This window comes from Ochotona curzoniae, unplaced genomic scaffold (assembly GCF_017591425.1).
Source record: "Ochotona curzoniae isolate NIBS_2020 unplaced genomic scaffold, NIBS_Ocur_1.0 contig_4917, whole genome shotgun sequence".
NCBI classification, from domain to species: domain Eukaryota; kingdom Metazoa; phylum Chordata; class Mammalia; order Lagomorpha; family Ochotonidae; genus Ochotona; species Ochotona curzoniae.
The window spans coordinates 276,742-300,609 of NW_024466421.1; the positions used below are offsets into that span (position 1 = coordinate 276,742).

Below are 23,868 nucleotides of genomic sequence, written 5' to 3' on the forward strand. Positions count from 1 at the left end.
AGCTGCCCCGTCTGGGTGTTGGAGCTGGGATCTACCTTAGTTACCGTGTCAAGTGCCTGTTGCCCATCTTGGCATCCCTCCCTCTGGTTGCTCACTCATAGGTGGCTTCTTTCTTCTACCTGCGGTGGTTCACAGCTGGGCTCATTCGCAGTCACGCCCTCAGCCCGGGGTCAGCGCAGGGCCTGGCACTTCGTCCCCCACGGAGTTCATAGGGTTAGGTGTTGGTAGTGCTGTGATGCTGCTTACGACACACATATCACATATATCAGAATTCCTGGTTCAAGTCTTGCCTCCTCTGCTTCCAATCCAGTGTCCTGCCCAGTGGGCAGTGTGGCTCAGGTGGCTGGTCCCTGGGGGCCATGGGGAGAGTTCCTTGCTCCTAGGCACTTGGAGGATGGACCAGCAGGTGGGTGGTCTCGCTCTCTGCCATGTATATGCCTAGATGAAGTTGGTGGCTTGCCGGACAGGCTTGTTTCAGGTCATTTGGCGGGCTGCCCGCTCCTCTGAGCAGTCCTTGGCGTGTTGTTGATGTCCTGTGATGAAGGTTGAGATGTGGGCATGGCTGGATTAGCCCCAGGTGGTATAGGTGCCCCCTCCTGCCACTATCTTGCTGCTGCGAGCTTGTGGGAGCCGTGGGGGACCCCAGTGAGAGCGGGAATGCTCGGGGCAGCCATGGGGTCCCCGTCAGGAGTCGGAATGCTTGGGGCAGCTGTGGGACTTCCCACGGTCATGGTACGGACTCCGCTTTCTGCTTCCAGCTTGCTGGCGCACCTGAAACTCTGTAAGGACTTCGAGGTGGACAACCACATCAAGGACTTCGCCGCGAGGCTGTCCCTGATCCCTGGCCCCCCTCCGGGGCCGCTGCACCTGGTGAGTGTGTCTGATTGATGTAGCATGCACGGAAGCCCTTTGGTTACTCTTTTTAAAAGTTATTTGAGAGGCAGAGAGAGGATCTTCGTCCACTGGTTCCCGCTCCAGATGGCTGCAAAGCCAGGTTTGACCCGGTGCCTGTATGGGACGCTGGCATTGCAGGGAGGAGGCTTGGCCTCCTGGGTCCCACGCACTTGAGCGTCGGCCGAGTGGAGTTAAGAGGCCCCTGCAGCCCCAGCGCCTTCTTAGCTATGCAGAGAATTCACAGCGATGCCACTCCTCGTCTCGAGCACCATGTGCTTGCCTGGGAGTGATTTCTCGCCCGCCGTGTGTACTGTTGGTGACCCCGGCCGGCGCCAGCGTGTCCTTTAACGGGCAGTTCCCAGCCTGCCTCTGGTTCGAGGGGCGTGCGCCGTTGGCTGCCTCGAGGTTTCGGGGTTGAGAAAGCTCTCAGGGGTTGGGTAACTCCTGACATGGCCGAGTGAGGCCTCTGGGCTCAACATCTCTGCATTCATGCTGCCATGCACGAGGCACTTCCTTTTTTTTTTTCTAATAGGCACCCAGTAAACATTTTGAAGTGTTTATAAACTGTCAAGTCAGTTTTACTTTGCTTGTCTTTTCTGGAAGGTTATACAGATGAATCTGAATCCTTCATATTAAAACAATTTACCTGTGCATTTAGAGCCAGAGATTAATATAGATGACCTGGTATGGTGGCTTAATTGGCTAATCCTCTGCCTTCAAGCATCGGGATCCTGTATGGGCACTGGTTCTAATCCTGGCAGCCCCACTTCCTATCCAGTCCCTGCCTGTGGCCTGGGAAAGCAGTCAAGGAGGGCCCGAAGTTTTGGGACCCTGCACTTGCATGGGGGACCTGGAAGAGGCTTCTGGCTTCGGATTGGCCCAACTCCAGCCATTGTGGTCACTTGGGGAGGGAATCATCGGACGGAAGATCTTCCTCTCTGTCCCTCCTCCTCTCTGTATATCTTCTTTTCCAATAAAAATAAATAAATCTTTAAAAAAAAAATGAGGCCACTTCCAGAAGTTAACAGCAAAGTGCAGCCAAGTGCTAAGCTCGTCCTGGTGCACCAGGCTTTCCCAACCCAGGCATAAGAGGGTTCTCCACGGAGAGTCCCAGCTCTGTGCCCACAGATGAGCTGCTGTGTCGGCTGTTTCCACGGGACGAGGGTCTGGGTTGTTGTTGGCTGGGTGAGCTGTGCAGAAGGGAGCTGTTGGACTACCCATGAGCGGTGATGTGCTGGGCGAAGGGCCCTGGCCCGTTCCGCGCGAGGCCTGGGGTGTGGGAGCCCGCCCTGTGCCACTGGTGACCCCTGCCCTCCGCAGGTGCTGCACGCAAAGCCGCTGCAGGTCGTGTTTCCTGCGCGTGCCGACCCTGACAGCCCCGTCATTGACCTCGACCTCCACCTGCCCTTGTTGTGCTTCCGGCCGGAGAAGGTCCTGCAGGTGGGTTTGTCCCTGGGAGGTGAGGAAATGAGCATTGGCCCGTGGCCCTGAGCCGTCCGTGCTCACTGCGGGAGGGACACACGGAGAGCTCTTACGGGAGATTCGTTCACCTGCACCCAGCTGTCCTTGTGGCAGGCAGTGACACAGAGGGAGGGCAAGTCAGAGAGAAGTCTTCCGTTGTGGATTCATTCCCCACATGGCTGCAATGGCTGGGGCTGGGCCTGACCTGGGACTCTCCCCTGCATCTCCCAGGCACGTGGGCCACCTTCCACAGCGTTCCCAAAGTGCCTGAGCGGGGAGCTGGATGGGAAGCAGAGCGACCTGACTCAAGCTGGCGCTTGCATATGGGGCGGCCCCGCCTGCGGGCCGGGGTGCCGTGTGGGGACCCCTGGCAGAGGGAGTGCCCACGGCCTCCGGCCTCTCTCGCAGATCCTCACGGGCATCCTGACGGAGCAGCGGATAGTGTTCTTCTCGTCCGACTGGGCGCTGCTGACGCTGCTGGCCGAGTGCTTCATGGTCTACCTGCACCCGCTGCAGTGGCAGCACACCTTCGTGCCCATCCTGTCGGGCCAGATGCTGGACTTCATCATGGCGCCCACCTCCTTCCTCATGGGCTGTCACCTTGACCACTTCGAGGAAGTCAGCAAGGTGAGGGGGCCGAGCAGAGGTGTGGGGCCTGGGCTGCGCGGGCGCCGTGCGCTCGGTGGAAAGCTGTCCCCCCGGCGGATCTGTGCAGGAGCGCCCCGCTCCCCCACACCTGCGCCATATCCCGCAGTCACCTCTGGGTGCCGCACATGTGCAGACACACACACGTTGACACACATACACACACTGTGTACTGTCCTCTGGGCGCTGACACACACCCCGTTGTTCTCACCCCCCACCACAGACCACAGGATGTGTCCGAGGCCAAGGCCGGTGCTGCCTGCCAGCCCACCTCGGTTCTGAGCAGCGCCAAGTGTCTGTCGCTGACTTTCCAAGGGCAGGCCCCGGAGCAGGTGGGCTCGGCCTCCTCTGCTGCCCGCCTGCCTGCTCGGCCTGGCACCAGGGCCTTCCCTGTGGGCATGGTGGGGGCCAGGGCTTGGGGTGCAGGGAGTGTGGCTCCTGGGGCAAGGCTGGGCTGCGCAGCCCCAAAGTGATCACCACATTTCTTGCTGTCTCTGATTCGGTTCCCTTGGAAATGCGCATCCATACGGGCTGCAAGTCAGGCGACACTCCCATGAGTTCCTGCAGTTCTGCGAGCACGGGCAGCTACACCCACCCTGGCCCCTGGGGTCTGGAATGTCTCCATGCACCTGAGTGTCACCCGGGAAGCCTGATCTGCAACCAAACACCAAGTCTGCTTCCTGTCTGGCTGTGTGCTTGCTCTGAACACCTTCCTGTATGGGGAGGAAGGGACCATCTGGCCACGGCTGCAGGAGGCCCTGGGTTGGAATCCCTTGATGGGGCCCTGCCAAGGCAGCGGCCAGTGGGACTCGAGACCCCAGCAGTATCCTTCAGGCTGATGTGTAGGTCCTTGATTGTATATGGCCTGTGAATGTCATGAACATGCAGATGGACCTTGCAGAAGTGGGGTCCTTAGCCCGGGCTCAGCTGGGGGCAGCCAGCCTGTTCACAAAGGGTGCAGCTGGCACTGGGCAGGAAGGTCATGTGGTGGCTGTGTCCCGCAGGTGTCTGCAGGCTGGGTGCTGGCAGGCCTTCAAGGCCTGTGTGTCCATATCAGGGGCCCTGAGTGGGAGGACGGGAGGCAGGGGCAGATGGCCCCCGGACCTTGTCCGGCCGGCTGTGTCTGGGGCTCTGGCATGTTCCTGGTGTGTGGCGTTTGGTTGCAGATCAGGCTTCCCGGGTGACCCTCAGGTGCATGGCAGACATTCCAGGGGCGTGTGGTCACCTTGTCTGACCTTCTGCCCAAGTGCAGGCCCCTGGGCTGGGCATGGGCTGTGGGGTTCTGGAATGTTCCCCCGGGACTTTGTGAAGTGGCACTTGGGGTGTTTGTGCCAAGGTGGGTAAAAATTTAACAGCCGTTCTGGAGTCTGATGCCCACAGGAAGGCTGGCGGGCGACCCAGGGAGATCTCCGTGCTGTGGGCCTTGCTGCCCGGCCACTAGAGGGAGTGGAGTCCCAGACTCACAGTGACCGATCCTCATGGCAGTATCCGGAGCAGAGCCAGCCAGGCAAGGGAGACAGGGCCATTCCAGCAGGTCCTCAGAGCAGCCTAGTCCTGAAAAGGAGAGGTGACCACCAGGGGCTGGGGTGGAGGGTGTGGGCCTGAGTCTGGTGCTGTGCAGCCTCTTGTGGGAGGTGAGAAGGTTCTGGAGATGATGGTGAACGTGGCCACACAATACTGCCTAGTGCTTGGGGACACTGCCCTGTGCCTGGTGACACTGCCCTGTGCCTGGTGACACTGCCCTGTGCCTGGTGACACTGCCCTGTGCCTGGGGACAGTGTCCCATGCCTGGTGACACTGCCCAATGCTTGGTGACACTGCCCAGTGCATGAGGACACTGCCCAATGCCTGGTGACACTGCCCAGTGCCTGGTGACACTGCCCAGTGCATGAGGACACTGCCCAATGCCTGGTGACACTGCCCAGTGCATGAGGACACTGCCCAGTGCTTGGTGACACTGCCCAATGCCTGGTGACACTGCCCAGTGCCTGGTAACACTGCCCAGTGCATGAGGACACTGCCCCGTGCCTGGTAACACTGCCCAGTGCTTGGTGACACTGCCCAGTGCCTGGTGACACTGCCCCGTGGCTGGTAACACTGCCCATGCTGGGAACAGGACCCTGTGCCTGGTGACAGCACCTGGAGCTTAGTGCTGGGGGACAAGGCTCAGTCAGTTGTAACGTGTTCCATTTGTGATCAAGAAAACCCCCACTTTGGCGTATGTACCCCGACTCTTGAGGCGCACTGACTTGTGGAGACAGCAGGAATGCACGACTTGTGTGAAGGGCTGATTCTCTGGGGAGCTGCTGCTGTGGGGGTGGCCCGGATCCAGTGGCTGCTTTCCGCAGTGTCCCAGGCCTGCAGGGCCTCACGCTGCTCTTCGCATTTGCCTCCTAGGAAGCCGACGGCCTGCTCCTCGTCAACATCGACCAGGGCAGCGTCACCTACTCAGGGTCCCCCGGCCAGGGCACGGCTCTTCCCGATGTTCCGCTGCTCGCGGCCCAGGCCTTCATCCAGAGGTAACGGGGCGGGCGTGTCTGCGTCACCCACACCTTCTCCCTGGCTGCTGAGTCCTCCTCCGGGTCTGAGGTGACTCAGAGGTGTTTTGTGTGTTTCTGGGCTGCAAGTTACCTGGCAGCGTGCAGCTGACAGTGCTTTGTCACTGTCCTTTGCTGTCCATGGCCGCGGGTCCCTCCCATGCCCCGGTCGGTCATTCACGGGGTGTGTGCCCGACACCTGCTATAGGCCTGCAGCACGCAGGGGTCTCTGCTGGTGGCAGAGCAGGGGTGGGACTTGGCCCGCAGGGCCCCCAGTGGCTGAGACGTGCCACCCCGAGCATGATGCCACCTGCTTCTTGTCTGCCTCTCCTGGATTTGCTCTCATCCTTTCCACTGGCAGTCACTGCCCACGTCAGGTGCCCACAGGGCTTCAGTGGCACGCATTTGAGCGTGGGGCCCGACCAGGACCCGCCTTCCATTAGCTGTCTTGGGCGGCTGGCAGGACACTGGGGCGAGGCGTGGGTGGCCTCCTTGGGGTGACCTGCTGAGCAGGGTGCCAGGGGTGATCCTGAACTTGGCCCTCATGTGATTTAGCACTCGTTGGACTACCAGGGGTGAGGGAGCTGACAGCTGGGCCGTGCAGATTCCTGGTTCCTGGCTTTGCCTGTGGTGATCACCAGGCTTCCCCTTCCCATGATTTCTGCAAAAGCAGAGCTCAAGATACCCTAATCTGAAACATGAAAGGCTGAGAAATCTAGAATGCCACACCTGACCGCAGGTGCTGGGTGAAGTCAAAATGCAAGTGCGCCACCTGCAGGCACACAAGAAAAGTGTGTGGAACATCCCTGCAGTGCTGTCCCTGTGGCTGTGGGTCCTGCGCCCCAGACGCATTACAGCCACGTAGGTACTCCTGGCTCCCCATCACCTCCCGCTTTTTTTTCTTAAAGATTTTGTTTATTTTTATTGGATAGTCAGATATACAGAGAGAAGGAGATATATATAGAGAAAGATCTTCATCTGCTGGTTGACCGGTGCTGAGCCGATCTGAAGTGAGGAACCAGGAGCTTTTTCTGGGTCTCCCTCACGGGTGCAGGGTCCCAAGGCTTTGGGCCGTCCTCCACTGTTTTCCCAGGTCACAAGCAGGGAGCTGGATGGGAAGTGGGTCTGCCGGGATTAGAACCAGTGCCCATATGGGATCCCAGTTTGGGCAAGGCAAGGACTTTAGCCACTTTTTTATGTAAAGATTTATTTATTGTTACTTGAAAGGCAAAGTTACAGAGAAGGAGCAAAGAGGGAGCATGCATTGGTTCACTCCCCGTTTGGTCACAGAGGAGCTGAGCTGAAGCCAGGATCTCCCAGGTCTTCCACGTGCGTACAGAGGCCCAAGGTCTTGGTCCATCCTCTGCTGCTTTTTAAAGCCACTCTCAGAGAGCTGGATGGACAGTAGAGCAGTCGGGATGCGAACTGCGGCCCATACGAGATGCCGGCCCCATAGGCAGAGGCATAGCTTGTATGCCGTGGCACCAGCCTGCTCCTTCCTTGTAAAAACAAAGCTGAAAGGCCCCGGAGTGAGACCGTGTCCAGGGCTGGCCAAGTGACTACTCCCTGGGTCACTGTGGTGGTATGGAGACACGTGGGGACCAGAGCCGTTTCCCTGTGGCATGGGCACTCTGGGCCACCCTGTTCCTCCTGGGAGTGACAGCTGCTTCTCCCGAGCTTGGAGCACCACGGTGGCGGAGGGGTGGATCCTGTGTGCCCGGGGGGCTGGCTGCACAAGGCTCAGCCTGCAACCCAAGCTGTAGAGCAGCTCTCAGGACCCCAGCTCGGCAAGGGACTGGCTGAGAAGGGGGCTGCCTTGCTGTGGTACCCAGGCTCCGAGCTGTTCTCTCTGCTGTACCACCTGTCACTTTAATGGGCAGTGTGCATCTGCTGCTGGTCCACTGCCACAGCCCCACACTCAGGGCTCAGCGAGTACTGGGACAGGGTGTGGTGTGAGCTGGCAGCATGGTCCTTCAGCTTTGTCACCGCATTTCTACCCTGCGTCTTTGCTCTGGGTTCTGCCCATGCCAGGCCAGTCTGGTGCAACCCAGCCCAATCTGGTCGGCTGTTCCCCTGAGCCTGGCCAGTCAGGGCTCGGGCCGCTACCATTCAGCTGCATTTGTGGCAAGCCAGGGTCCCCCGTTGCCCACACGGGCCTGGGCTGGAGCACGTGGGATGCACAAAGCAAGTGCACGCCTTCCTGCACTCAGCCGTGCGCCTCTTGGTTTCCTGTCCCGACTTGGAGGCTCTCTCCTGCCCCATCGTGGCTCTAGCTGGTGGTTCTGTCTCCTGCTGTTCTCTGCTGGGCTCAGGGCAGTGGTGCCCGGTGTACAGTGGGTGCTCGAGGTGCTCGGGGAGGGACGTTATGTGCGTGTCCTGGCTATGCGTGTCGTGGTGTGCTCAGAGGTCACAGCCTGGGTCACGCCGGGAGGCTGGTGGTGTGACTGATGGCAATTCAGTTCTGCCAGAGGCAGCTATGGGTCCTGGCCCTGAGGGAGACCCTTCCCGCTGCTCGCCTGGCTGTCCCAGCAGCTTCGAGACGGAACACCTGCGGTGTCTAGTGCCTGATTCCACGGCCCTCCGACTCTGTGGTGAGAAGCTGGGTGGGTCAGGAGGCAGCCTGCTGTCAGTACCCGGCCATCGTGGAGGGAGCGCACGCTGCCCAGGGCTGGCAGCAGGCATGAACGATCCTAGGGTTATGCCTGAGGTAGCCCCCCACCGACTTCTAGCCAAGGTACCATGGGCGTGTGCTTTTGTGTGGTGACAGCAAGCCCACCCTGTCTGCTTCCTTGCAGGGTGCAGGGCCTCCAGCTGCATCATGAGCTGCACCTGGCTCACCTGGCCTCCCCCACAGACCTGAACGCCGGCCGTGCGTGCAGAAGGAGCTGGCAGCAGGCGCTCAACTGCCAGATCCAGCACATCGCCTTGCAGTTGCTCGTGGCCATCTTCAGGTACCTTCTGGAATGTTCTGGCACCTGTGGGGAAGGTGCTCAGTCACATAGTGCCGGCGGGGCCCTGCAGCTCAGGCTGGCGGGCTGAGCTGACGGATGGTCCCAGCCCGCGGGCTCGCTGGGGGTGGTCACTCCGGAGCCTGTGCACGCCTCCTGGGGGACCACGACCTTGTCTGTGCTGGCCTGTGCCGGGGCGGGGGGCAACGCACGCCCTCCAGCCCCGCTGGCCTCAGCCCTGTCTGTGCTTCTCTTGCAGCTGTCCGTTTCTGCTTCTGCTTCTTTCTGCCCGGCCTGCTAGCTGAGAAAGGTGCCCGGTGCCAGCCTCCTGGGAGGGGGTGGCACAGCCGACCTGCCAGCGTGGTGTGGTTCTCAGATTTCATTGCTTTCTTTTGATGTGTTTATTTATTTAAAGCCGATGTTTTCTTAGAACAGAAACAGTGTGGCCCTGGTCCCCTCATCTCTTCTGTAAGCAGAACGATGGGTGTGATCCCGAATAGCTCGTCTTCCTGGTCTTTTCTATTTTTAAGCTTTATTTATTTGACAGGCAGAGCTGGGCAGGCATGAGAGGGAGAGCCGGAGAGCTGCCCTGCGCTGATTCACTCCCCAAGGGGCTCGGGGACAGGCTGAAGCAGGAAAGCAGGCGGTGCTGCAGGGGCCAGCATCCGGGCCATGTTCTGCTGCTTTCCCACGCCATTAACAGGAGCTGGGTCAGAGTGGGGCAGCTGGGACCTGAATCAGTGCCTGTATGGGGCAGGGGACAGCTTAGCATGCCATGCCACACAGTGGGCTCTTTCCTTTTGTTCTTTAAAGAGATCTTTCATGAGCAATGGATTTTTAAAAAAGACTTATTATTATTATATTTGAAAGGCAGAGAGAAAGGGAGAGACATCGTCCAGCCACCACTGCCCAAATGGCCACAGCAGCTAGCGCTGGGTCAGACCGCAGCCAGGCCCCGGGATCTGCCACGCGGGTGCAGGGACCCAGCCCTCGAGCCATGCGCTGCTGCTTTCCCAGGCCATTAGCAGGGAATTGGATTGGAAGTGGAGCATCTGGGACTTGAACAGACACCCACATGGGATGCCAGCGCTGCAGGCGGAGGCACAGCACACTATGCCACAGTGCTGGCCCCAGGCTGGATTTTTGAAAATGGTTGGGGAGTTGAGATAGCAGCGGAAAGTATGGTTCCCGGGGGAAGCACGTTACTTCTGAGACGAAGCAGTGCAGGGCCCTGGGCCTAGCCCGTAGCGAGGCAGCCGCGTGCCCTGCCAGGCTGTGGGTTCTCTCCGGGGGACGACCACTGGCTGAGCCCCTCGGCCCTCAGACCATCTTCCTCCTCACTAGGGAAGTGAAGAATCACCTCAACTATGAACACAGGGTGTTCAACAGCGAAGAGTTCCTCAAAACCCGAGCGCCCGGAGACCAGCACTTCTATAAGCAGGTGGGCGTGGTGGGCACGTGCCGCACACCCACAGTCCTCACGGGGTTGCCCCAGCACCTGTCTGGCCTGCAGCGTCCCAGGGCCCTGCTATTCCTCATTTGCTTGCTGGCAGGGTGCTGTGGCTGGGGCGGTGCTGTGGCTGGGGCAGTGCTGTGGCTGGCAGGATGCTGTGGTGGACAGGGTGCTGTGGCTGGGGCGGTTCTGTGGCTGACAGGGTGTTGTGGTTGGGGCGGTGTCGTGGCTGGGGCAATGCTGTGTCTGGCAGGGTGCTGTGGCTGGGGTGGTTCTGCGGCTGACAGGGTGCTGTGGCTGGGGCAGTGCTGTGTCTGGCAGGGTGCTGTGGCTGGGGTGGTTCTGCGGCTGACAGGGTGCTGTGGCTGGGGTGGTTCTGTGGCTGACAGGGTGCTGTGGCTGGGGTGGACCTTGCAGCTTTCCCGTGCACCTGTTGCTGAGCCCTCGCTTTGTTTCAGGTTTGGCTTTCAGGTTTGTTCTGGCCTGCCGGGTCCCCTGGCCTGTTGAGTGTTGGCTTTTGCATTCTCCAGTGATTCCAGGGCAGCCTTGGACAGGCATCTGCTGGGTGTCCCCCGGCCTCTGGAGGTGGCTCGCTGGGTCTGGCTTCCGGCCAGGATGCTCCACCTGCGGCACGTGGATGCCCCACCGTGTGTGAGCTGAGATCGGCTCCTGGCTTCCCCAGGCCCTCCGCCCCATCTTGGCAGTTTCATGCCCGTATGGGCCCTCGGGGCTTAGCAAGGTGTTTGGGGGCTGTCTGTCAGCCTGCTCCTGCCCCTGGCTGCTCCACTTCTCATCCAGGCTGTCTGTTGGTGTATCCTGTGTTCCTGCGCCCGCAGGGACGTGCCGGGCTCCTGGATTCGGCTTGGCTCAGCTCTGGCTGATTGGGGTGTGGACCAGCAGATCTCTCTTTTCACATAAATAAGTAAATCCTGGAAGTGCTGCTGAGAATGGCAGGGCCATCTTAGGGGACGGAGGACTCTGGGCAAGCGTTGTGCAGGAGGAGCTCGTCTGGAGGGGCTTTAAAGGCCTGGTGTGCCCCCTCTGTCTGCCCCCGCAGGTCCTGGACACCTACATGTTCCATTCCTTCCTGAAGGCCCGGCTCAGCAGGAAGATGGATGCCTTCACGCAGCTGGACCTCAGCACCCAGTCGGAGGAGGACAGGTGCTCGGCCTGCAGGGTGGCGAGCGCTGGGAGGAGGCAGGTCCCTGGGCGGCACCCCAGCCACGCTTGACCATGCACATCCATGCCCCGCCCTTCCCCACGGCTCAGACACCACTGCCCTCCCCCCCCACCGTCTCCGTGACCTCTCGGCCTCTCCTGCCCAGGATTAACGGGATGCTGGCGAGTCCCAGGAGGCCGACGGTGGAGAAGATGGCCTCGCGCAGGGTGTCGCCCCTGCAGGCCGCCCACAGGCGCATGGTGGTCAGCATGCCCAACCTCCAGGACATCACACTCCCCGAGCTGCCGCCCAGGAACTCCTCACTGCGCATTGTGGATAGTGCCTCTGCCAGCTGCAGGAGTGGCGTGGGCAGTGGGGCGGGGGCAGGTGCGTGACTGTCCACGGAGGGAGAGGAAGCTTGGGCGTGGGCAGTGGGGCGGGGGCAGGTGCGTGACTGTCCACGGAGGGAGAGGAAGCTTGGGGGTGGGCACACCGCGTTTCCCACACAGGGCCTGTGCTTGGCAAGCTTGTCTGCTGAATTTGTATTGTTGGAGAGGCATAGAGCAGAGAGAGGAAGAGAGAGGGAGAGAAGCTCTCCCAGCAGCTGGCTCACTTCCCAGGTGGCTGCCAGAGGCTGGGAGCGGGGGGCAGCTACCCGGGCTAGGCTGGGGCCCTGGCCTGCTGCCTCCTCCTCTCAGGGCACACGACCAGGACTGGAGCCCAGGTGCTGTGGCATGGGATGTGGGTGGGCATTCTGAGTGGTGGCTTAGTTGCCATGCCCATGCCTACTCTTCATTTCATTGGTGTAATTTTGTTGAATTATTTAAAACATTTGTTTTTTGTTTTTGTTTTAAATTTCTTTGTTTGAACATCAGAGTTACAGAGAGAACATGAGAGAGTGAGCTTGGATGACTGGTGGCAGGGCTGAGCCCAGCTGGAGCCAGGTGTCTCTGGGGCTGTCACACAGGTGCAGGGGCCCAGCACCTGGACCGTCCTCTGCTGCCTTCCTGGGCCGTTAGCGGGGAGCTGGACGTGGAGTAGGCAGGGCTAGAAAAGCACTGCCCACCTGGGATGCTGGTGCCACAGGTGGGCCATGGTGCCTTCCTGGGCCATGATGTGGGTCCCACAGGGTGGTCTCCAGTCTATTTCCCATCGCGACTGGTGCTCGCAGCTGTGCAGTTCTGGTGTCATGTGTGTGTCCCGAGTGGGATTGTGGCAGACACACAGGGCTCCCCGGCCCTGGGTCTCCATCTTTGCAAAGTGGGCACGGTGGCATGCCCAGTTGCCCAGAATTGTGAAAGTAAAGGGAACGCCTTAACGCTGCCCGGCACGCGTGCCCTGGCTCAACTTATTAGCTGAATCCTGTGAGAAACCTCAGAAACAAATGCGTCCACCTGTGTTGAATTTTTTTTTAAATGTATTATTTCTGTTTTATTTACAAGACAGAGATTTACAGAAAGAAGGGGAGAGAGGGAGAAGAGAGGGAGTGTTTGCATCTGTTGGTCCAACAGGCAGAGATGGGGTGATGCAGAGCCAGGAGCCGGGAGATTCTTCCTGGCCCCGAGGACTGGGACTCTCCCCCCAGGCAGGGAGCTGGATCGGAAATGAGGCAGCCGGGACACGAAGCAGAACCTATATGGGCTGCTGTTGCTGCAGGTGGAGGCTTAGCACCCTGCACCATGGCACAGGCCCTGCGGGTTCCCTTGGAGTGCTAACCCTGCCCGTGTTGGCCATTTAGCTCTCAGCGTGATGCCCAAGCCGACGTACACGTTCAAGATCCCGGAAATCCACTTCCCACTGGTGGGCCAGTGCGTGCAGGCCTATTACGCTGACTTTGTGGCCCTGCTGAGCAAGGCCGTGAGCTTCTTGGCCCCCGAGAACTCGCTGCTCTCGGCCAGGTATTTCTACCTGCGTGGCCTGGTGCATCTGATGCAGGGACAGCTGCTGAGTGCGCTGCTGGACTTTCAGAACCTGTACAAGACGGACATCCGTATCTTCCCCGCCGAGCTGGTCCGGGGCGTGCTGGAGTCCATGTCGGCCCCGCAGCGCGCCCAGGCTGAGCGCACGCCCGAGCTCAGGAGGCTCATCGGCGAGGTGCTGGCCAAGCCCGGCGACGGGCCCAAGGCCGACGATGCCGTGAAGAACTTCGAGCTGCCCCGCACGCACCTGCAGCTGGACGAGTTCGTGAAGCGGGTCCAGGAGTCTGGCATCGTGAAGGACGCCAGCGTCATCCACCGGCTCTTCGAGGCGCTGACCGTGGGTGAGCGTGCGACAGGGTCATGTGGCAGGACAGGAGGGGACAGCTGCGTAGCAGGTGTTCCCGTGCCCGTGGGACCGTCCCTTTGGCCGGGGCCTTTTCCTGGCCAAGGGCTGCAGGGGGATAGATTTCAGGTCCCACTTGCCGAAGCCTTGGCCAGGCCAGATGAGGTGATTTTGTAGGCTTCATGCGGCTGGGACGGGTGGGGGGGCTAGATGTTGCCCACCCCAGTGGAGCTGTGATGGGGGTCAGTGTTTCAATATCAGTGACCTGCCCGCGGCAGCTGAATGTTATAAAGCAGCAGGGCCCGTCCTGCCACACGATTCCTGCGGTTCGCTGTCTGAGATGGAGGCCTCAGGGTGTCAGGGAATCGCATGGCCGATCCACGCAGGATGCCTGGCCTGTCCCCTGTAGGTACCTGTGAGGACGGGGGCAGAGTCTCTCCCTGAGCTGTAGGCTGCAGAGTGCACCTGTGCCTCTGGGGACAGGCGTGGGCGCCTGTGTGCCCTGCACAGCAGTGTGGGGCCTGGGGCTGGGCCCTGGGTATTCGCGGTTCTGCATCATGGATTCCACGGTCTCTGGCGAGGGTCGCTGGGCAGGGACTCTTCCCTGACCCGACACAGTGTGACAGTGTCAGGCCAAGCGGTTCCCAAAGTTCATGAGAAAGTGGGGTCCAGAGGTGACGCAGGGGCCAGCTCCGTGGCACGGCAAGCTAAGCTGCTGCTTGCAGTGTGAATCCCGTTTCACAGAGCTGCTTTAACTCCTGGCTGTTCTGATTCCAACTTGGTTTCCTTGTGATTCGAGCACTTGAGTCCCTGCCACCCACGTGGGAGACCCAGTGGATTCCTGGCTGCTGGCTTCAGCCTGGCCCAGATGTGCCTGCTGCATCTGGGGACTGAGCCAGAGTAGATCTCTCTCTCTGCCTTTAAAGTAAACAAATACATGAAGCTGTGAACACTCAGAAAGTGGAAGGAGGTGCACCTGCTCCGTGCAGGCACCACCCTTCCTCCTGGCAGGGGCTCGAGTATGCCTGGCTCTGGTGGCCACAGGGGTCCCTGGCCCGTGGGCTTGGCAGTCCCAGGTGGGCAGAGCCAAACTGCTGAGGAGTCACAGGGTAGGTGGGACAGTGCGCGGGGCGGACAAGAAGGCCATCGCAGGTGTGTATGTGGCCTCAGCTGCCCCTCGGGACACTTGGGTCCGTCCCTTCTGTGCAGCCTTCCCAGGAGGCTAAGCCCGGCCCCGTGGTTCAGCAGTGAGGTTGCAACACTGCGACTGGCAGGCCCAGAGGTGCCTGCTGTCAGCCAGCCAGTGCCCGCCCCAGTGCACCTCTGGCATAAGGGAGCCCCGCCTCTCTGCAGCTGCATGCTTGAGGGGCAGGGCCATGTGCTTGGGAGGGACGGAGGATGATCCCCCGGTGTAGGGCCGGGGCTGGGCCATCCCCCAGGGAGAGGCTGTCCAGGGGCTGCAGTGAGCTGACGCTGATGGGAACCCCCCGTGGCTCTGGTGTGATGTCTTCTTTCATTGCGGGCTGTGGTCTTGAGTCCGGGAACGGGTAGGCCTGAAGTCGTGGAAAGCAGCGTCAAGACGCGTTAGCCGCAGGGCCTTGGCCAGGGCTGAATGTGGCCATCTTTCTTTTCAAGATTTGTTTTCATTTGAAAGGCAGAGTTACACAACAGGAGGAGAGCGCTAGCAAGACAGAGGTCTTCCGTCTGCTGCTGGTTCACTGCCCAAGTGACCGTAATGGCTGGAGCTGGGCCAATCCAAAGCCAGGAGCCAGGAGCTTCTTCTCGGCCTCCCGTGTGGGTACTTGTGCCATCTTCTGCCACTTTTCCAGGCCGTAAGCTGCAAACTGGTTGGGAAGAAGAACAGCCTGGATTTGAACTGGCACCCAATTGGGATGCTGGCTTCAGAGGCAGAGGATTAGTGTGCTGTGCCATTGTGCTGGCCCCTGAATGTCACTAAATTAAGATTAATCTATGTGCTTGTACGAACGCACCTGAAGTTTGATTCAGAAGCTTAGTTCCCACCTTGTCATACGTTGTTGTAAGAACTGTCAAGGCTGCTGGGTGTGCTGTGAGCACAGCTGGCAGGCATTGGGGCTGTGCTGTCCTAGGACTGGCACCGATGCGGAGTCCTGCCTGCAGCCGAGCCAAGCTAGGGCATGGTGGGCTGGAGGTGTGTAGGCGGATGGGAGCAGTGGACATTTCTGTTGGGAACTGGAGGCAGCTCAGGCTGGCATTGTGTCTGCGGGGCAGCCGTGTGGGCGTCAGGTGTGCACAGGGAGGCTGTGCGTGGTGTCTACCCTGGCCCGCTGGGACCCTGCAGTGGTTACCATGCATGCTGCTTCCTGCCTGAGGGGGCGCCCTTGGTCTTGCTGTCCCTCTGCAGTGGGGGCTGGCTGGTGTCCACAGTCCGGGTCCCAGAGCTCTCAGCTCCTCCTGTTCCAGGTCAGTGCCCGCAGGCTGTCAGGCAAAGCCATTCTTTTGGCTCTAGGTGGCCAGGCAACATTGCCATGAGCCTGGTGCCTGGGGGCTGTGTCTGCAGAGTGGCTCCTGGCTCTGCCCCAGCACTTTGCCCCCTGCTCTCCTGTCTCCTCCCTCGTTGCCCTGTCTCAGAACTTCCTGAGCCCAAAGCTTGTGGTGTCTGTGTCAGCTCCCAAGTGGGCAGCTGCACCGAGGGAGGGTCTCCAGCCACCTCTGCCGTTGCACGTGACCACCCTCACAGTCCACCTGGTTGTGCCCCACTCTGCCCCATCCTCATTCTTTGATGGCTCTTGCCTATCCAGACGTAGGGAGAACTCTTACCATTGTGCCTTTTTTTTTCTGTTTGGATCTTTCGTCTTTGAAACATAAGTCTGTATTTAATAGCCACTGTGACATATTGGTCACAAGGAAAGAGCTCAGAGCAGCGCCTCCTGCTGGTGGCTCTTACAGCCTGGTGCAGTGCCCCCTGTTGGCAGCTCTCACAGCTTAGTGCAGCGCCCCCTGCTGGCGGCTCTCACAGCTTGGAGCAGCGCCCCCTGGTGACAGCTCTCATAGCCTGGTGCAGCGCCCCCTGCTGGCGGCTCTCACAGCTTGGAGCAGCGCCCCCTGGTGACAGCTCTCATAGCCTGGTGCAGCACCCCCTGCTGGCAGCTGTCAAGCTTGCAGCAGTGCCCCCTGCTGGTGGCTCTCACAGCCTGGTGCAGCGCCCCCTGGTGATGGCTCTCACAGCTTAGCACAGTGCCCCTGGTGGCAGCTTTCATAGTGTCCTGGTGCTGACACATAGGCCAGGGATGGGGACTGACTCACCATGTGGAGTGAAGGACTCATCATGTGGCGTGAAGGGCAGGGCACTGCCTTCCAAACTCAGCATGCCCTTGGTTGTCCTCATGTTGACCCCTGGTGACAGCAGAGGTGTGTCTGCACCGCCTGCTATCTGAGATCCTAGATTCTCACCAGGCAGAGGGTAAGGATTTGGGTTCCCTTCTGCCTGGCCCTGGCCCTGCTTCCAGGGAGTTTTCCTTGCTGTGTGCCTCCATTTCCTGATGGATGGCACCTACCTTGTGAGGTGCCCGTGCAGGGTTAGGAACATACTGAACACAGGGAATGCTCACAGACGCCACCCCTGGGGGTTCACCCAGCTGCTGGGGAAAAGCACAGGGGCTTGGGGCTTGAGGAGTGTGTGCAGAGCTGTCAGATAACTTATTGTGGCTGCAATGGAAGTGGAGAGCCAGTGGGCAGGTGGCCAGGCAGGGAATGGGTGACAGGTGAGTCCCTCCAGGCAGGGCAGGGCTTAGTTGAGTGGGAGTTGAGGGCTGAGCCCCCTGCCCAGAGCAGGGGCAGGGCAGGTACATCCACTGCCGACAGCATCAGCCTCACTCTGACACCAGAGCCTGGGACAATCAGGCAGCTGGGAAGGTAGCTGCCTCCACTGTGTTGGTTTAGGTTGCAAACAATCAGCAAATTCCTTGTTCATGTCAACTGAGTGGTTGTCTTGAGCAAAGACAAGTGGGCTGGTTTTAAGAAGGATGGGCTTGGGGGCAAATAGGGGCACCAACTGGGGTTTTCAGGTTAGCTTCATGCTGGGATCGGATCCCCTCATGGCCCCAAGCTTCAGCAGTGACAAAGAACTTTGGTGCTGTGGGACGAGTATGCTCGTCCCCACTTCTGAGAGCTTCTGGGAATGACCTGGTGTAGCCAGGACCATGCCGGGAACGTGGGTGCAGGCAGGGCGCCTGCACAGGGGAGGTGGCCGTGGGTCTCTCATCCAAGAGCCTGGGAGGCAGCGCCACCTGCTGGTGTGGTCGGGTGGTGCCCACATTCTCCACGGCTGTAAGCAGTCCCTCTCCTGCCCTGTGCCATCAAGGACACCAGAAACAAATCGACCCCGACACGTTCAGGGACTTCTACAACTGCTGGAAGGAGACGGAGGCCGAGGCGCAGGAGGTGAGCCTGCCTGCTGTGGTCATGCAGCACCTGGACAAGAGTGAGTGCGTCTACAAGCTGTCGAGTGCCGTCAAGACCAGCCGTGGTGTGGGCAAGATTGCCATGACGCAGAAGCGCCTGTTCCTGCTGACAGAGGGCCGGCCAGGCTACGTGGAGATCTCCACCTTCAGGGACATAGAGGTGAACTGTCCCTTGCCCCACAGCACCTCAGGGGTCTCAGCGCTGAGACTGGAGGGTGCCCACCTCGTGGCGTGGGTGAGGGCTCAGAGGGTGAAGTAGGGCACAAGCTCACACTGCCCCTGTTCATCCACAGCCGATCTTCCTCTTCCTCCTCTTCCTCATTCTTCAAGATTTATTTCTGTAAGAGGCAGATTTTATAAAGAGATCTTCCATCTACTGGTTCACTCTCCAAATGGCTGCATTGGCCACAGCTGAGCTGAACTGAAGCCAGGAGCTTCTTCCGGGTCTCCCACGGAGGTGCAGAGTCCCAAGGCTTTGGGTTGTCCTCCACTGCTCTCCTAGGCCCCAGGCAGGGAGCTGGATGGGAAGCAGAGCAGCCAGGACACGAACTGACACCCATGTGGGATGGCAGGGCCACAGCGCAGAGGATCCACTTGCAGCACCAGCCCCTGTGCCAGCCTCTGTGCCAGCCCTGATAGTGTTTGAATAATCACAGAACGTTTCTCTTGCCCCCTGAGCACATGTGCTTTGGGATCGCAAGTCCTCACATGCCATCCTGTGCTGCTCTGGCGGCTGTGTGTCCCGGGGCTAGGGAGGGACCCACAGGGGTGCTGGTTTGAGTCCCGGCTGCTCCGCTCTCAGTCTAGCTCCCTGCTGCTGGCCCTGGCATGGCAGCTTGGACCCGTGTCCCGTGTGGGAGACCCTGCAGAACCTCCTGGTTCCTGATTTGGCCTGACCATTGTGCCCATCTGTGGAGAAAACCAGCAGGTGGAAGAGCTCGTTGTCTCGCTCGGTAACTGGCTTTCAAATGAATCAGTACATAGATGATAACAGGTGAGCCCACAGCGGTGGCCTTGGCCAGCATCAGGTCAGTTTTTCCTCCCAATTCTTTTTCTTTTTACAAAGAGACTTATTGATGTATAAGGCAGTGTGACACAGTGAGAATGAGGGAGGAATACTTCCATCCGGGGGTTCACTCCGCACGTGTTCATGTGGGCAGGGCTGGGCTGGGCTGAAGCTCTGGCCTTGGAGCTCTGCCTGGGGCTGCCGCCTGGGGCGCAGGGGCTAGGCACCTGGCGTTGGGTGCTGGATGAGAAACGGGGTAGCTGGGATGCAAGCTGGCGCCCCTCCAGCACTGCCGGCCGGCCTCCCAGGCGGCTGCGTCCCCGGCCGCCCCTCCAGCACTGCCGGCTGGCGTTTATTCTCCTGCGCTGTTTGCCAGGTTTCCTTCTAGAACTGTAGCACCAGCGACACCCAGCCCGTGCCCGGCACCGTGGGCACCTCGGCTCAGGGCAGCCTTGAGCTGCGGCTGCCCCTCTCGGGCGCTGGCGGGAGCTCGCAGGCGTCGGCTCTCGGGCGCTGGGAGGCTGTGCGCTCACCGCCGTCTCCCTCTGCCTCGTGACGCGCTCACCGCCGTCTCCCTCTGCCTCGTGGCGCAGGACGTGCGCAGCACCACTGTGATGTTCCTGCTTCTGAAGATCCCGACGCTGAAGATCAAGACGCTGTCCAGGAAGGAGGTCTTCGAGGCGAACCTCAAGACAGAGTGTGACCTGTGGCACCTGCTGGTGAAGGAGATGTGGGCAGGGAAAAGGCTGGCAGACGCACACAAGGTGGGCGCTGCGGGCGGGGCTGCGCGTCCTGCCCCTTTCAGCAGAGGCGGGCGCGTGCTGACCCCGGGGGCCCTGTCCCTTCCCTTGTAGGACCCTCAGTACATCCAGCAAGCGCTGACCAATGTCCTGCTGATGGATGCTGTGGTGGGCACGCTGCAGTCCCCAGGGGCCATTTATGCCGCCTCCAAGCTGGCATACTTTGACAAGATGAAGAATGAAGGTACGGCTTGGAGTGGGCGAGGGGGCCGACCCACAGTGCTGCCAGGGGTACACACGCTAAGTGACTTTGTGTCACTGTGGGTCTCTAATGTGACTGTGGGTGTCACGTGGTCTCAGTGCAGGGACATCTGTGGAGTCAGAGCCAATGGCAGATGCAAGCCCTGATTTTTGATCCTGCGCTACCAGCTTGTGACTGGACCCCAGCCTTGTTGTCTTCCCTCCTCCAGCCTGGTGGCATGCTCTGGAGCCCTGCCTGTCCTGGCCCATGGGAGCTAGTGGGCATGGGAGCTGTGGGTGGCTGCTGCCTTGCCCTGCAGAGGGTTGGCCATGACCCTCAGCTGCACTCAAGGTAGCGGAGGATAAGTCAGTGGAAAGGACGTCCTGACAGGGTTGGGTAAGGTCAGGGCAGCTGGCTAAGCCCTGGGTGCCAGCGTCCTTCCCTGCCCCATATGGACAGTGTCCCGGGTGGACTGTCCAGGCTCCTTCTGGGTGGTGGCCACCAGGTGGCAGCAGTGGGCTCCTGGGACGAAAGTGACTTTCCTGTCAGTGCAGCTTCATCTCCTTGGTTTCCACTTTTCAGTCATCTCCTGAAACTAATTGATTATGTAAAAAATGTGGAGGCCACAGAGGGCTATGTATCGGTGTCCGCACGACAGGCCACCAGTGGCGCTATACCTATTGCATAGTGGGAAATACATAGTTCGTCTCAGTACCACAGGTTGGAGTGGAGATGTGTTACTTAATGTGTGTGTGTGTGTGCGCGTCCCTGTGTGTGCATCCCTGTGTGTGCATCCCTGTGTGTGTGCATCCCTGTGTGTGTGTGTGTGTGCATCCCTGTGTGTGCATCCCTGTGTGTGCATCCCTGTGTGTGTGCATCCCTGTGTGTGCATCCCTGTGTGCATCCCGTGTGTGCATCCCTGTGTGTGCATCCCTGTTGTGTGCATCGCACCTGTGTGTGCATCCCTGTGTGTGCATCCCTGTTGTCCTGTGTGCATCCCTGTGTGTGTGCATCCCTGTGGTGTGCATCCCTGTGTGTGCCCCTGTTGCATCCCTGTGTGCATCCCTGTTGTGCATCCCTGTGTGTGTGTGCATCCCTGTGTTGTGTGCATCCCTGTGTGTGGTGCATCCCTGTGTCATCCTGTGTGTGTGCATCCCCGTGTGTGTGTATCCCTGTGTGTGTGCATCCCTGTGTGTGCATCCCTGTGTGTGTGCATCCCTGTGTGTGTGCATCCCTGTGTGTGCATCCCCGTGTGTGTGCATCCCTGTGTGTGCATCCCTGTATGTGTGCATCCCTGTGTGTGTGTGTGTGCATCCCTGTATGTGTGCATCCCTGTGTGTGTGCATCCCTGTGTGTGTGCATCCCTGTGTGTGTGCATCCCTGTGTGTGCATCCCTGTGTGTGTGCATCCCTGTGTGTGCATCCCTGTATGTGTGCATCCCTGTGTGTGTGTGTGTGCATCCCTGTATGTGTGCATCCCTGTGTGTGTGCATCCCTGTGTGTGCATCCCTGTGTGTGTGCATCCCTGTGTGTGCATCCCTGTGTGTGTGTGCATCCCTGTGTGTGTGCATCCCTGTGTGTGCATCCCTGTGTGTGTGTGTGTGTGTGCATCCCTGTGTGTGTGTGCATCCCTGTGTGTGTGCATCCCTGTGTGTGTGCATCCCTGTGTGTGTGCATCCCTGTGTGTGTGTGCATCCCTGTGTGTGTGCATCCCTGTGTGTGTGCATCCCTGTGTGTGTGTGTGCATCCCTGTGTGTGTGTGTGCATCCCTGTGTGTGTGTGTGTGCATCCCTGTGTGTGTGTGTGTGCATTCCTGTGTGTGTGCATCCCTGTGTGTGTGCATCCCTGTGTGTGTGTGTGTGTGTGCATCCCTGTGTGTGTGCATCCCTGTGTGTGTGCATTCCTGTGTGTGTGCATCCCTGTGTGTGCATCCCCGTGTGTGTGTGCATCCCTGTGTGTGTGTGTGCATCCCTGTGTGTGTGCATTCCTGTGTGTGTGCATCCCCGTGTGTGCATCCTCGTGTGTGTGTGCATCGGTGTGTGTGTGCATCGGTGTGTGTGTGCATCGGTGTGTGTGTGCATCCCTGTGTGTGTGCATCCCTGTGTGTGTGCATCCCTGTGTGTGTGCATCCCTGTGTGTGTGCATCCCTGTGTGTGTGTGCATCCCTGTGTGTGTGTGCATCCCCGTGTGTGTGCATCCCTGTGTGTGTGCATCCCTGTGTGTGTGCATTCCTGTGTGTGTGCATCCCTGTGTGTGTGCATCCCTGTGTGTGTGCATCCCTGTGTGTGTGCATTCCTGTGTGTGTGCATCCCTGTGTGTGTGCATCCCTGTGTATGTGCATCCCTGTGTGTGTGCATCCCTGTGTGTGTGTGTGTGCATCCCCGTGTGTGTGTGCATCCCTGTGTGTGTGCATCCCTGTGTGTGTGCATCCCTGTGTGTGTGCATCCCTGTGTGTGTGCATCCCTGTGTGTGTGCATCCCTGTGTGTGTGCATCCCTGTGTGTGCATCCCTGTGTGTGTGCATCCCTGTGTGTGTGTGCATCCCTGTGTGTGTGCATCCCTGTGTGTGTGCATCCCTGTGTGTGTGTGCATCCCTGTGTGTGCATCCCTGTGTGTGTGCATCCCTGTGTGTGTGTGCATCCCTGTGTGTGCATCCCTGTGTGTGCATCCCTGTGTGTGTGCATCCCTGTGTGTGTGCATCCCTGTGTGTGTGCATCCCTGTGTGTGTGCATCCCCGTGTGTGTGTGCATCCCTGTGTGTGTGCATTCCTGTGTGTGTGCATCCCTGTGTGTGTGCATCCCTGTGTGTGTGCATCCCTGTGTGTGCATCCCTGTGTGTGCATCCCTGTGTGTGTGCATCCCCGTGTGTGTGCATCCCTGTGTGTGTGCATCCCTGTGTGTGTGCATCCCTGTGTGTGTGCATTCCTGTGTGTGTGCATCCCTGTTTGTGCATCCCCGTGTGTGTGTGCATCCCTGTGTGTGTGCATTCCTGTGTGTGTGCATCCCTGTGTGTGTGCATCCCTGTGTGTGTGCATCCCTGTGTGTGTGCATCCCCGTGTGTGTGTGCATCCCTGTGTGTGTGCATCCCTGTGTGTGTGTGCATCCCTGTGTGTGTGTGCATCCCTGTGTGTGTGCATCCCTGTGTGTGTGCATTCCTGTGTGTGTGCATCCCTGTTTGTGCATCCCCGTGTGTGTGTGCATCCCTGTGTGTTTGCATCCCTGTGTGTGTGTGCATCGGTGTGTGTTTGCATCCCTGTGTGTGTGCATTCCTGTGTGTGTGCATCCCTGTGTGTGCATCCTCGTGTGTGTGTGCATCGGTGTGTGTTTGCATCCCTGTGTGTGTGCATCCCCGTGTGTGTGTGCATCGGTGTGTGTTTGCATCCCTGTGTGTGTGCATCGGTGTGTGTGTGCATCCCCGTGTGTGTGTGCATCGGTGTGTGTGTGCATCCCTGTGTGTGTGCATCCCCGTGTGTGTGCATCCCCGTGTGTGTGCATCCCCGTGTGTGTGTGCATCCCTGTGTGTGTGTGCATCCCCGTGTGTGTGCATCCCCGTGTGTGTGCATCCTCGTGTGTGTGCATCCCCGTGTGTGTGTGTGTGCATCCCTGTGTGTGTGCATCCCCGTGTGTGTGTATCCCCATGTCTTTGTGCATCCCTGTCTGTGTACATGCATGCATTTCTGCTTGTATTTCTGTGTGTGTGTGCATGTGTGCATGCCTGTGCATTCATCTGTGACTGCATCTTGTTCACTACTTGGTGGAGACCTGACTCCTGTAGCAGACCGTTTCAGAGTTGCCACCTACCACTGATTACCACGTACGTGGGGTGGTAAGACCCCCGGCCTGTGGAAGACCCAAGGACAGCCTCATCACCCCAGGAGCACACATGGACCTCAGAGTACCCACCTGCCTACCCTGCCCTGCACCACTGACCCACTCTGTCTGGGACTGGCACATTCCAGGCATGTCACAACAGGTGCTGTGCTGTGCGTCCCGCCGTGGCATGGTCCCACCATGTTGGGCCTTGCCGTGGCCCAGCAGCAGAGCCTTGCTGGGTGTGGTCCAATTTGCTCATCTGCCAGTTTG

The 23,868-nt window shown here is 59.4% G+C and overlaps 1 protein-coding gene across 3 annotated transcripts in view; it reads left to right on the plus strand.

Annotated features, from left to right (window-relative positions):
* The window catches only part of DENND3 (DENN domain containing 3), a 37,932-nt gene that overhangs the window by 7,804 nt on the left and 6,260 nt on the right, over window positions 1-23,868 (plus strand). For 2 of the 3 annotated variants that reach the window (XM_040988566.1, XM_040988567.1), the window contains exons 5-16: window positions 759-870; window positions 2,215-2,334; window positions 2,764-2,982; window positions 5,398-5,519; window positions 8,333-8,488; window positions 9,830-9,926; window positions 10,996-11,099; window positions 11,264-11,484; window positions 12,836-13,357; window positions 17,702-17,961; window positions 19,401-19,571; window positions 19,662-19,791. In XM_040988566.1, coding sequence (XP_040844500.1) covers window positions 759-870; window positions 2,215-2,334; window positions 2,764-2,982; window positions 5,398-5,519; window positions 8,333-8,488; window positions 9,830-9,926; window positions 10,996-11,099; window positions 11,264-11,484; window positions 12,836-13,357; window positions 17,702-17,961; window positions 19,401-19,571; window positions 19,662-19,791 — 2,234 coding nt within the window. The remainder of the gene's footprint in view (window positions 1-758; window positions 871-2,214; window positions 2,335-2,763; window positions 2,983-5,397; window positions 5,520-8,332; window positions 8,489-9,829; window positions 9,927-10,995; window positions 11,100-11,263; window positions 11,485-12,835; window positions 13,358-17,701; window positions 17,962-19,400; window positions 19,572-19,661; window positions 19,792-23,868) is intronic. The other variant, XM_040988568.1, reaches the window with a different exon arrangement.